Below are 12,126 nucleotides of genomic sequence, written 5' to 3'. Positions count from 1 at the left end.
CCAGGATTATCATCTTATGACTTGTTTCTAACAACCAGAAACACATCCAGACAGAGGGTGCAGAAGAACATATAGGATAAAACTTGAGCTTCCACAAGGTATGATAACATCGGATTTTGAATGCTAAAATATTTGAGACTATGCCGGCACTCGTGATATTTGAGGGTAGGCCAGAAGTTGCATCAATTGGAGTGTAAGATTTCAAGATGTGAATAGCGCCAAAACAGCATAAATGACAAGGGAAATTACCATATCTGTTTCTCGCCGTAGCGACAAAATCTGAAGAGAGGTTTTGATCTGCATTTGATTCAATAGAGAAATATTCAATAATATAAAGAATTGGTACAGTTTGAATGGGAAAATTACACCAAGGATACTCAGGGGACTTCATCACTTACGAGATGCCTTCCTGATTTGCGATACGGTTGCACAACAGGGAGTCCAAGAGGAGTGGTCCATCTTACTGGGTGATTTTCTGATGCAATCACCTGCTCAATTTCAAGTTTTCATCCATTTGTCAGATATTGTGAAGAAGAAAGAATTGAATAGAGTCCCAAGAGGATAATTATAGACACAGAAGCAGTACAAAGCTTCATCTAAAACTCAAAAGTGCACAACTTCAATTCTACTTAATACGAAGAAACAATGCCACAACAGATGGCACACAGTACACTTGGGTTGATCAGCACTGTCCCACATTGACAATAAGGTGGCGGCTACCATAGTATAATAGCCCAATGGCCATTGAATTTGATATATGGTTATGTGCGTATGCATACATAAAACAGGAGATATAATAACCATATTTCAAAGATAGAAGTGGAAAAGCATGTACATGAAGACTATAAGGAGCTAAAGGAAGAAATTATGAATTATATAAGGACTTCTAATTGGAGAATTGTGCTTATCAAGGAAACATGCTTTCTAAGAGTAGGTGAATCTGAATATCCAATTTCAAGTAGTTGGGTATTCCTTGGCAATAAAGTGGAAGACCATTTGACTTGTAGGCATTTCCTAAGTTCATTACTGAGGCTTAGTTCGGTTTTCAAGAAATGAATAGAAAAGAGTAGGAAAAAATAAAAATAAAAATTGAATTTGAGGAGAGCTAGAAACATAAGCCAATCATTGCATCATTATTCCATTTTGTCGTCATGATACAATGATTGGATTATGCGTCTCTCTCTCCCACCTCAAATTCGAAAAAAAAAAAAAATTTGAATTTTTCTTTTCTTTTACTATCCATTTCTTGACAACCAAACTAAGCTTGAAGGTGGAAATCTTGAAAAGGGGAGAGAGATACATGGGGATATTCTGGTCAGAAAAGCCTTACCATATCAGTTGGTTCGTCAGTGAAGGTAAAATGTCGGTAAGGGGTAAGGAATACAGTGATATCCGGACTAGAAGAACCTTACTGCATTTGGTACATGGGTTCTGTTGACGGGCCATGCAATTAGTCTAGAAGTCCTTCAAGAGAAATAAGTCTGATGGCAAATTTTAGAATATGGAAAAGGCTTGCAATAGTTTAGGACCCTCCACTGCTTTAAAATAGTTGTTTAAACTTTAGATAAGGGGCAAAATGAAATGGTCAAAGTAAAATGGAACATGGGTGAAGAACATCATATTGGTCATAAGTGGATCATTCCTGATGGAAATGCAACTCTGTGAACCAACAGGAGATCCAGCCAGTCAACATTCCTAGGGAAGTCGTCAAAACTGAACTAAATGATAGCAAGATACAGGGCTGTGGGAGCTACAAAATGAATATGAGCAATCGTATCCAGAGTTTCTGAAAAATTTTCATGGTTAGCAGCAGAAATGGCTACAGAGAAGTACCATTTTCCGGGGGGAAAATTTTTTTTTAAAAGGGGCTATGACAAATTAAGAGGGTCATTTTACTGATTCCTTTCCGTATCCTGTCAAGGGCAAGGTTTGTTTGCCCCCAAAGGATGATAAGATGAGATGTCAGCAGAAATGCTCCTGAAAATCAATCCAGGAAAGGAATCAGATGCATTTCACTAACCTGTTGGGACATAGGAAACTAAACCACAGGGACAGCATCTCAGTGAGACATCAGGCGAAAACTAAGAAACCTCTAACAACTCAAACCCAGGTTTCTGATCTAGTCCTTGTTCCGGTCAATAAGCCTACTGAACTTAAGGAAGGATTCCTCAAAATTGGAAGTTGATCCAATGGCCATATCAGGAGACTAGTGATTCACTAAAATATAAAGTTTGCTAACAGGATTCAGATATAGTAAGAGTAAGGGACAGCAATTATATCATAGATTAGCAAGCGAATGTCAAAATAGAAACTGAGAATAAAATCAGTAACTAGAGAAAACAAAATAACAACTGATGTGGAATTAGAAACTGTTACTGCCGAAAATCTGTATGAGGCTGAGTGCCGATCCTGCACAAGCACTGAAAGCAGAGGCCCGGAGGTGTCTCCGGGATTAGTCCTCCGACACCCAAGTTAGAGACCGGCAGAACAGTTTATCACAGGAGTAATGGTGTGAGTGTATCGACTTACCCCCTGTCTTTTAGAGTTCATTCTTATAGGATTACCCCATTTTCGAGTCCTACTGGGATACGTCTTCCTACCTTGTGGGGATCCTTCCCTATTAGGGTATCTCCTCCTTACGTAGTTAGAGTCCTTCGCGCGCGCCTCTCTTGGTTGAAGGGGACTCCAGAGTCCTGGCCGTGGTGGATATCCCTTGGCTGGGTGCCACGTGTCCCTTCCTGGGATGCCACGTGCCCTTGTCTCATAAGGTGACTAATTTGGGCGTATCAGAAACCCCCTTACTGCCACTAAGAAACTCTTCTAGTGAGAGTAACCACGCCTTTCTTTTTCCTCTCTTCATGTTCTTTCGGCCCTCTTCATTCGGATTCGGCCTTTGTCCTATCTGAGATAGGGGCCTTCAGCCAGGTCTGCTCGGCCTTGGCTGGAGCCCCCAACCGAGGTGAGGACCTTCGGTCAGGTCAGCTCAGCCTTGGCCTGAGCCCCCAACGAGGTGTTGACCTTCGATTAGGTCTGCTCGGCCTTGGCCTAAACCCCCAACTGAGGTATTGACCTTCGGTCAGGCTGCCTAAGCCCCCAACCAAGGTATTGACTTTCGGTCAGGCTGCTCGGCCTTGGCCTGAGCCCCCAACTGAGGTGTTGAGTCCATGATGCGGTACTTCGCTCGTGTGCTTTGCTCGAGTGTACTTTGGGAATCTCGCACAGATGACGTGTACTGTAATTAATGAGGTTAGGGAGTCGTATCGACACACCTCCGCCTACAAATAGTGTCACTTTCTCTCATTTTGTCTTCTCCAATTTCTCTGACCCTTCGTCCTTCGTCTTTAATTATCCTCTGATCTTCGGTCCGGCCAGAGTTATTCAGAAGTAAGTTATGTCTAGCTCTTTAGGCAGTGGCCCCTTGTCTCCTAGGGTGCCGTTTCTAGGTGTCAGAGCCCCGGTCGGATCCGAGGGATGTCCTCAAACTCGTCCTCCACCTCCACATCTTCGGGTGCTTCCTCTTCCTCCACTGCTAGTGATATGAGTGACGGAGGTATCAGGGAGGGGCTTCTTGAGTCCAGGGCCCAGGCAAACGAGTCCCTGGAAGTCGAGGCTAGGAATATAGTGTCTACAATGACCGAAGAAGAGTTAGTGGAGCTTCGTGCTTCTTGTAGTATTCTGGACGAGTTCATCCTTTGGATTCCGAGGCTCGAGGATAGAGCTAGCTACCGAAACCCTGAGGAGCTTTGCTTCTATCGGGATGCCTTCAAGGCTGGGCTTCGGCTTCCTCTCCATCCCTTCTTCAGCCAGATGTTTCGGCACTACAACATTTGTCCAACCCAGCTGACCCCGAATGGGTGGCGACAGGTTCTCAGTCAAGGATTAAAGTATTGGTATCGATCGTTGTATTGGTCGGCCAAAATTAAGATATGTATCGGAGGGTATCGTATCGTATCAGAGATACACTAAGATACACTAAAGATACACACATAAATGGATAGGAAACATTTTTTTTAACACTTTTGCATAAAGAATTTGTTAAAAAAAGATACACACATACATAACACTTTTGCATAAAGAATTTGTTAAAAAAAGATACACACATACATGTTTAATAACATGTATTATCCATAAACACTAAATTGAGGGTATCATACAAAGAATTCAAGGTTTGTAGTTGTGCCATAAATGTAAAATCCTTGTTCCCAACCTTGATTTCCACTTTAGTTAAAGAGAAATATGGCTGACAACAACTTTGGAACAAAAACCTTCAAAAAATTGTGTTTTTCTGAAAAATTACCCATCTTAGCCATAATATGACCGTAGCGCACTGTATCGGTACATGCCGATATATACCGATACGTACCGATATATATCGATACTCACCGATACGTGCTGATATATACCGATACGGACCGATCGATACATATCGATACTCACCGATACGTACCAATACATACCGAAACGTACATTTTACCTCAATTTTATAATTTTCATAGTCGTATCGAGGCATGTCGTATCGTATCGATGTGTATTGGTGGTGTATTGATGCATATCGGTATGTATTGTAGGATATATATCGATACGAAAGGATTTTTAAAATTTCATGTATCGTATCGATGTGTATCGTATCGGTCGGCTAAATTTAAGATACGTATCGGAGGGTATCGTATCGGTATCGGAGATACTTAAAACCATGTTCTCAGTTTTATAGTCTTCTTCTTTCGGATGGGGAGACCCCTCTCCCTTCCTCTCTTCCTGAACTGTTTGTCTCTTGGTTCTAACAAGGGAGATTCAGACTGGTAATATTTCTACCCTAGGAAAGACCCCCAATTTTTGAACCGATACCCGACCTCAATACATGGTAGGAAGTTGAAATATTTTTTTGTGAGGGTGCCCGAGGGGTTCTCCCTCGGTAATACTTGGGACATCCCAAATATGAAGGACGCGAACTTTGCACCTACCCTCTTTGGGAAAGATACAGAGTCACTGTCGATGGCTAAGGACAAGACGCTCCGTCGGCCTATTGAGTCCAGTAGCCTCCTGTCGGATGCCTTTTTGTTCCTGCTCGGGCTTAGCCCAGGTGAGTCCTAGGTTTGCCTAAGACTGTTTTTGCTTCGGATTTTTTTTCTCGTACTAATCTTGACCAACCTTATTGCAGTGCAACTTTCAAGAGCAGAAGCCAGGGTGGCCGAGAGGCAGGCCTAGCTAAGGGAAGCCAAGGCCCAAGGCGCCCAGCAAAGGCAGCAGAGGAAGGGGAAGAGAAGGGGGCTTCCACTTCCGATGCCCTCCCGAAGAAGAAACCCAGAGCCAACGATCCCATTGCCGAGGCATTCCAGGCTCTAGAGGCCCCTAGTTGTGTTACATCCCCTCCCCTGGTGTCAATCTCCGAAGCCCGAGGGCAAGCCATTCTCGTGCTGAAGTCAGATTCGTCCCTTGGTGGTCCATCAAGCAGGGTGAGACACTTTCCATCGGGTGGGTTGCCCGAGAGCTCGTGCAGAAGGGGAGCTCGCCAGGAGATGCTGTCGAAGCCCAAAGCCAGGGGACCAAGGCCATGGTCACAGCACTTATGTGTTCATGGCAGCGGTAATCTTCGACATTCGGCCTTGAAATTTTTTTCTAGCTATTGATCTCTTTCAAGCTCAGAACCAGGTGGGTCAGCTAACTATCCGAGCCGAGGCCCTGGCCAAGGACCTTGAAGTGTCCAAGCGCGAGAATTCGACCCTCGACAAGGAGCGTACCATCCTTGAGAAAGTGGAGCATCTGGAGGCCAACCTCCTCCGCACTCAGCAGGAGTGCGATCGGAAGCTTAAGGAGCTGGAGGCGAAGATGGCCGCAAGGCTAAAGGAAGCCAAAGCCCGAGCTACAAGTCTTCTGAGGACTTTCAACAGGTGGTCAAGTGTGCCATTGGCCCCGGGTTTATCATGGGTGCTACCGATGTTTGAGACTGGATCCTCGCACATCACCCCAAGATATCCTTCGACGGGAGCGGCCTCATCTTCCAGTATGCCGACGCAGCTCCTGCCGCCACCGAGGTCGCAGACGAAGAGGACAGCGGCAGTGAGGGAGAGGGGGTCCTGCTGTCTCGTGAGGTCCCTCTGACTCTTGGGCGAGGAGACTCCGACAGAGATGTTGTCGACCCAACTGGGGACAATGCCACCCCCCCAGCAGACACTCAGTGAGGCTCCTTTTCTTACAACTTCGGCCTTCGGGTCTTTATGTGACTTCGGCCTTCGGGCCTTTTTGTAACTTTGTCCTTTAGGCCTCGTGTAATTTTGGCCTTCGGGCCTCTTTGATGAATGAAATACCTTCTTTCTTCCTTCAGATTCCCTTGTATTCTCTCTTTGTTTCCTTCTTTTTTTTTTTTGCAATCCCAACGATTATTTTTGAACCCGAAGGGCTATCACAGGTCTTTGGCCCACAGGTAGGGGTATGAAGGCCGAAGCTCTTATGCAAGTGAGTTTCAAGTGGCAGCCAACCTTAATTACAGGGATCGGTCCTGGCGAATTGTTGGTCCGATGGTGGGAGCATAAAGGCCGAAGCTCCCACGCATGTCTCTTAAGAGGCGTTTTCCTTCTACCCCATCCACCGGTGCTTCCCTTATGACCGAAGGATGAGGGGCGCCGTTGGCGGCCCTCGACTTCGAGTGGGCCTTCGATAGGGAATGCTCGGCCCTGCCCGAGCCCCCGACCAAGGGGGTTCCTTCAGTCAGGTCTTCTCAGCCTTGGCCTGAGCTCCCAACCAAGGGCATTCCTTCGGTCAGGTCTGCTCGGCTTTGGCCTGAGCACCCGACTGAAGGATGTAAGTCTCATAGCCATTATCTGGAAACAATTGCCGTAAACCAGCTTATATATTCTGAAATGAAAATCCTCCGAAAAGCTTGATATGGAGAACTACAAATTGAAAGTGTTTAAGAAGCAAAAACAAAAACTAAGTAAATGTGCATGCTACGACTACTGATAAAATTTTCTCGGGTTCTTCGAGTTCCATGATCGGGGTACCCTTTCTCCCCCCGTAATCTCCAGGTGATAGGACCCTGGTCGTATTATCCTGGTGACTCTGTAAGGTCCTTCCCAATTTGGAGCCAACTTTCCTTGACGCTTTGGTTCTGATACCTCCGCCCTTCTGAGGACGAGGTCACTTATTTTGAACTCGTTTCTTCGGACTTTAGAATTGTAATGCCTCGCAACCTTTCGCTGGTAGGCGGTGATCATTTCTTGTGAGGCTTCTCGTACTTCATTCAGGAGGTCTAAATTAGCTCAAAGCCCTTTATCATTTTCTTTTTCATCGTAGTACTAAACTCGATGGGTCATGGCTCCTACCTCCACTAGGAGCACAGCTTCGGTGCCGTAAGTCAAATTGAATGGTGTTTCTCCTATGGCGGACCTTTCAGTCGTGCGGTAAGCCCAAAGGATGTTGTGTAGCTCTTCTACCCATAATCCCTTGGCATCATCCAGCCTTTTCTTTATTCCTTGAAACAGGATAAGATTGGTTACCTCCGTTGGCTCGTTAGTCGATGGGTAACCGACGGATGTTTTCCTATGGTCGATGCCAAGGGCTTCACAAAACGAGTCAAAAGTTGGGTTAACGAATTGAGTTCCATTGTCCGTTACCCCCACCCGGGGGATTCCAAATCAGTAGACCACCGCCCTCTTGAATTATTCTCTTATATTCTTTTCGAATATCGTAGCCAGTGCTTCGGCTTCTGCCCACTTCGTGAAGTAGTCAACCGCCACCACAACAAACTTTCTTTGCCTCGTGGCTAGGGGGAACGGGCCAAGGATGTCCATTCCCCACATGGCAAATGGTAATGGGCTAGACAGGGAGGAAAGCTCGGTAGCGTGATGCCTAGGGACGGGGGCGAACATCTGACACTCAACGCATTTCCTGAAGAATTCCTCTGCATCTTTCCTCATGGTGGCCAGAATAGGCCCTGCCTCAGTACTTTGTGGGCCAAGGCCCAGGCTCCCAGATGTTGGCCACATATCCCTTCGTGTACTTCTCGGAGAGCATATTCGGCGTCGACAAGGTTCAGGCACTTAAGGTATGGTATGGTGAACCCTATCTTGTACATCTCGTCCTTCAATAGGAACCACACTGACCGCATTCACACCTTCCCCGCCTCATCCCTGTCTTCGGGGAGCACTCCTTCCTTCATATAGTTGATTATGGGATCCATCCAGCTAGGACCGCCCTCACCAATGGGTAACACCTCTTAGGCACTTTCGATGCTTGGTTGAGGTAACACTTCAAAATACACAAATCGTTCGAGGTCCGCAAAGTCAAAGGTGGCCAACTGCGACAATGCATCTATGTTGGTGTTCTCCGCTTGTGACACCTGCCTTATCTCGAACTCCTTAAAGGCTGCCACTTTCTCTCGCACCGCCTTCAAGTATTCGGCCATCCTTTGTCCCTTGGCTTCATAATCTCCAGTCACTTGACGCACCACGAGCTACGAGTCACTGTGCACCACCAACTCTTGTACCATCAAAGCCTACGCCAGATTAATTCCCGTTATCAATGCTTCATACTCAGCTTCATTGTTGGAGGCACTGAAGTTGAACCGTAGGGCGTACTCAATCTTGAATCCTTTGGGGCTGACTAGTATGATTCATGTGCCGCTTCCCTCTCGGTTAGATGCACCATCTACATACAATGTCCAAGTCTTCCCTGCCCGAGCCTCAACAACCTCCTGGGGTTCATCTGGTAACGTTGTCTTAGCTATGAAGTCGGCTATCACAGTTCTCGGTTTGTATTGGATGTCAAATTCTCCCAACTCTATCGCCCAGTTTACCAGGCGGCCAGACGTAGCCGGCCTCTACAGTATCTTCTTCAGGGGTTGGTCCGTGAGCACGCATACCGTCTGATTGAAAATAAGGCCTCAACTTTCTTGCTGCTATCACCAATGCATATGCCATCCTTCTGTATCTTGTTTCTACATCCAAAAGGGTTTGGCTAACATAGTATATTGGTCGTTATTGTCTTCCTTCTTCCTTTATTAGAACCGCGCTTACCGCCGCTGTTGATACAGCTAGGCATAACTACAAGGTATCCCCGGTGTTTGGCTTTGTCAGTAGCAGGGGCGTCGCTAAGTATTCCTTCAGCTGTTTGAAGGACTTCTCGGATTCATCCGCCCATTTGAACTTTTTGGATCCCTTCAAGGCTTTGAAGAAAGGAAGGCACTTGTCAACCGGCCGAGACATGAACTGTCCTAGGGAGCGACTCTGCCTGTCAGCTCCTGGACTTGCTTCACATTCTGTGGTGACTTCATATCTCAAATGGCCTGTATTTTCATCAGGTTGGCTTCGATCCCCCTCTCCGAGACGATGAAGCCAAGGAACTTTCTCGATGCTACTCCGAATGCGCACTTCGCTCGGTTTAGCTTCATGCCATATTCCCTTAGTACTTGGAATACCTTCTCTAAGTCTTGGATATGATGTTCTGCCTTCAGGCTTTTCACCTGCATGTCATCCACGTACACCTAAATAGTCTTGCCGATCATCCCCTTGAAGATCTTGTTCACTAACTTTTGGTAAGTGGCCCCTGCGTTTTTCAGCCCAAAGGGCATTACTTCATAGTAGTACAATCCCCCCTCGGTTATGAAAGATGTCTTCGGGACATCAGCCTCACTCATCTTAATCTGATTGTATCCTGAGTACGCATTCATGAAGCTCAACGCCTCTGTCCTAAAGTGGCATCGATGAGAAGGTCTATTTTCGACAGGGGGTAGCAGTCCTTTGGGCAGGCCTTGTTTAGATCCGTGAAGTCGATGTAGATCCTCCACTTCCCGTTTGCCTTCGGGACCATAACCACATTGGATATCCATTCGGGGTATTGGATTTCACGGATGAACATGGCCTTGAGCAACTTCTCTATCTCCTCATCTATCTTCTGCTGCCTCTCCGGGAAGAAAATCCTCTTCTTATGTTGTACCGGCTTCTTGGTAGGGTCAACACTCAGACGATGCTCTATTACCTCTCGGACTATTCCAGGCATGTCCGAGGCTGACCAGGCAAAGACATCAGAGTTGTCCCGGAGGAACAAGATGATCTTTTCTCGTTGTTGCCTTGGCATTGAGGCCCTAACTTGGAATTGGCAAGTATTATCCCCTTCTTCGACGTCAACTTGTACCAGCTCTTCCATCGGTTCCCCCCTCTGATAGTTGGTGTCATTGCGTAGATCTTCTATCGGGAGCGCCTCGCCTACCTTTTCTTTTCCCCATAAGGTGGTGGCATAGCACTTTCGGGATGCCTCCTGATCACCTCGACACTCGTCGACTCCGTTTTTGGTTGGAAACTTTATCTTGAGGTGTGGTGTGGAGACGACCTTTAGCAGGTTTAAGCAGACTCTCCCGAGTATGGCATTGTACACCGAGGTGATGTCCACTACCAGGAAGTTGATCATGACTGTTACTTGGTGGTCTCCGGTGCTGGCCCTTACTGGTAACTCGACCGACCCCTTTACTTTGATCGGGATGCCCGAGAACCCTTGCAATGGGTGTTCGACCTTCTTCAACTTTTCTCTGTCTAGGCCCATCTTCTGAAAAGCTTCAAGGAACAGGATATCAATTGAGTTGCCGTTATCCACCAAGATCCTTTTTACTCTGCAATCAGCTAGGGTCATGGTGACTACCAGGGCATTGTCATGTGGCGTCTGCACCCCTTCCAGATCATCCGAGAAGGAGATAACCGTCCCCGTCTTTGCCTTCTTGTTTGACCATTCGGCCACGTGTAAGCTTCTCGCATAGGCCTTCGCTTTCCTAGCCGAGATGGAACTTCCTCCAGCGGCCAAGCATCCACTGATAGTTGCTATGACCCTGGTGGTTAGGCTTTTATAATCATCCTGGGGGCAATGGTTAGCTTCCTTAGTTGTCCGGTCCCTTTGCCATTCCTGGTTGCCTCCATGGGTTGGCCCTTCTTTCAAGGCGGCTTTTGCCGTCACTTTGGAGGTTGTCCCTACGGTCGTTGCCGTCTTAGGCATCTTCCTTCTCGTGGTCTACAAATTGGCCCAGGTATCCTCTTGGGATCATTCCTTCTATTTTCCCCTTCAGGTGCCAGCAATCATCGGTGTTGTGGCCGTGGTCTCTGTGGAAGTGGCAATATTTGTCCATGTTGCGCCTCTCGGGATGTCCCATCTTCCCCGGCCACTTCATGGCCCTGGCGTCCGGGGTGTTTTATCTACATTAGCACGTTCGTCCGTCTCCGATTTAAGGGGGCATACCTTTCAAACTTCTTCGGCGGACTGGATGCTCGATCACATTCGAACTTTCATCTTTTGCCTTTGGGAGGCTTATCATCACCTCTTGAGGTCCTTTTCCTCCCCGCCTTCCCTTCAGCTTCTTCGTCGGCCTGGAGGGTTTCTTCCATCTGAATGTACTTATCACACCGAGCCCTTAACTCAGCTAGGTTCCTCGATGTATGCTTCGCCAAAGACCTTTTTAGCTCTTTATTCTTGATGCCTCCCAACAGGGTCGTGAACTCTTCATTCGGGTCTAGACCTCTGATCGTGATCTTCTCCTGCTGAAAGTGCTTCATGTAGTTTCGCAGTGACTCCTTCATACTATTTGACATTGGTCAGGTTCAACGTGGTCTTCTGAAGGGGTTGGCTACTGGAGAATCCCTTCACGAAGAAGTAACTTAAATCACTGAAGCTGTGAATTGATTTCCTCGGCAGGCGGTTGTACCATAGCCTTGCCGCTCCTCTGAACGTCAAAGGCAAGGCACGACACAATGTTTTCCGAGACTCGGTGGAACTGCATCGCGACCTTGAAGCTTTCCAGATGATCGACGGGGTCCCCAGACCCATCGTAGGTGCCGTATTTAGGCCATAGTTTTTAAGTCGGTAATACAATGGAGGCGTTTGAGGGTCTTTCGAAGCACCTTAGCGATAAAGCGGGCATAAAGCGTCGCCTTATTGACTAAAACGTTCCTGCATAATTTTTTTATAAAACCAATCTATTTGGCTCAAATCCTAGTTGAATCCTATTACTCATATGTTAAATAAATATTAAAGGTTCATATTCCTACCAATGTAAGATATTCATCAAGAAAACAAATCAATAAAGTGAATAAACTAAGTTCATCTTCATCAATCATCAATCATCAATCATCAATCATCAATATTCAATCA

At 46.6% G+C, this 12,126-nt stretch overlaps 1 protein-coding gene across 1 annotated transcript in view; it reads right to left on the bottom strand.

Moving 5' to 3' along the window:
• Positions 1-12,126, bottom strand: part of LOC122093692 (DNA-directed RNA polymerase 2B, chloroplastic/mitochondrial-like) — a 52,432-nt gene that overhangs the window by 2,101 nt on the left and 38,205 nt on the right. The window contains exons 15-16 of the mRNA XM_042664093.1: positions 399-488; positions 250-297 (exon numbers count right to left, since the gene is read on the bottom strand). Of these exons, the coding sequence (XP_042520027.1) occupies positions 250-297; positions 399-488 (138 nt within the window). The remainder of the gene's footprint in view (positions 1-249; positions 298-398; positions 489-12,126) is intronic.

The sequence above is a fragment of the Macadamia integrifolia genome, chromosome 11 (genome assembly GCF_013358625.1).
Source record: "Macadamia integrifolia cultivar HAES 741 chromosome 11, SCU_Mint_v3, whole genome shotgun sequence".
NCBI classification, from domain to species: domain Eukaryota; kingdom Viridiplantae; phylum Streptophyta; class Magnoliopsida; order Proteales; family Proteaceae; genus Macadamia; species Macadamia integrifolia.
The sequence above is the reverse complement of the archived record's forward strand: the minus strand, read 5'-3'. Positions and strand labels throughout refer to the sequence as shown.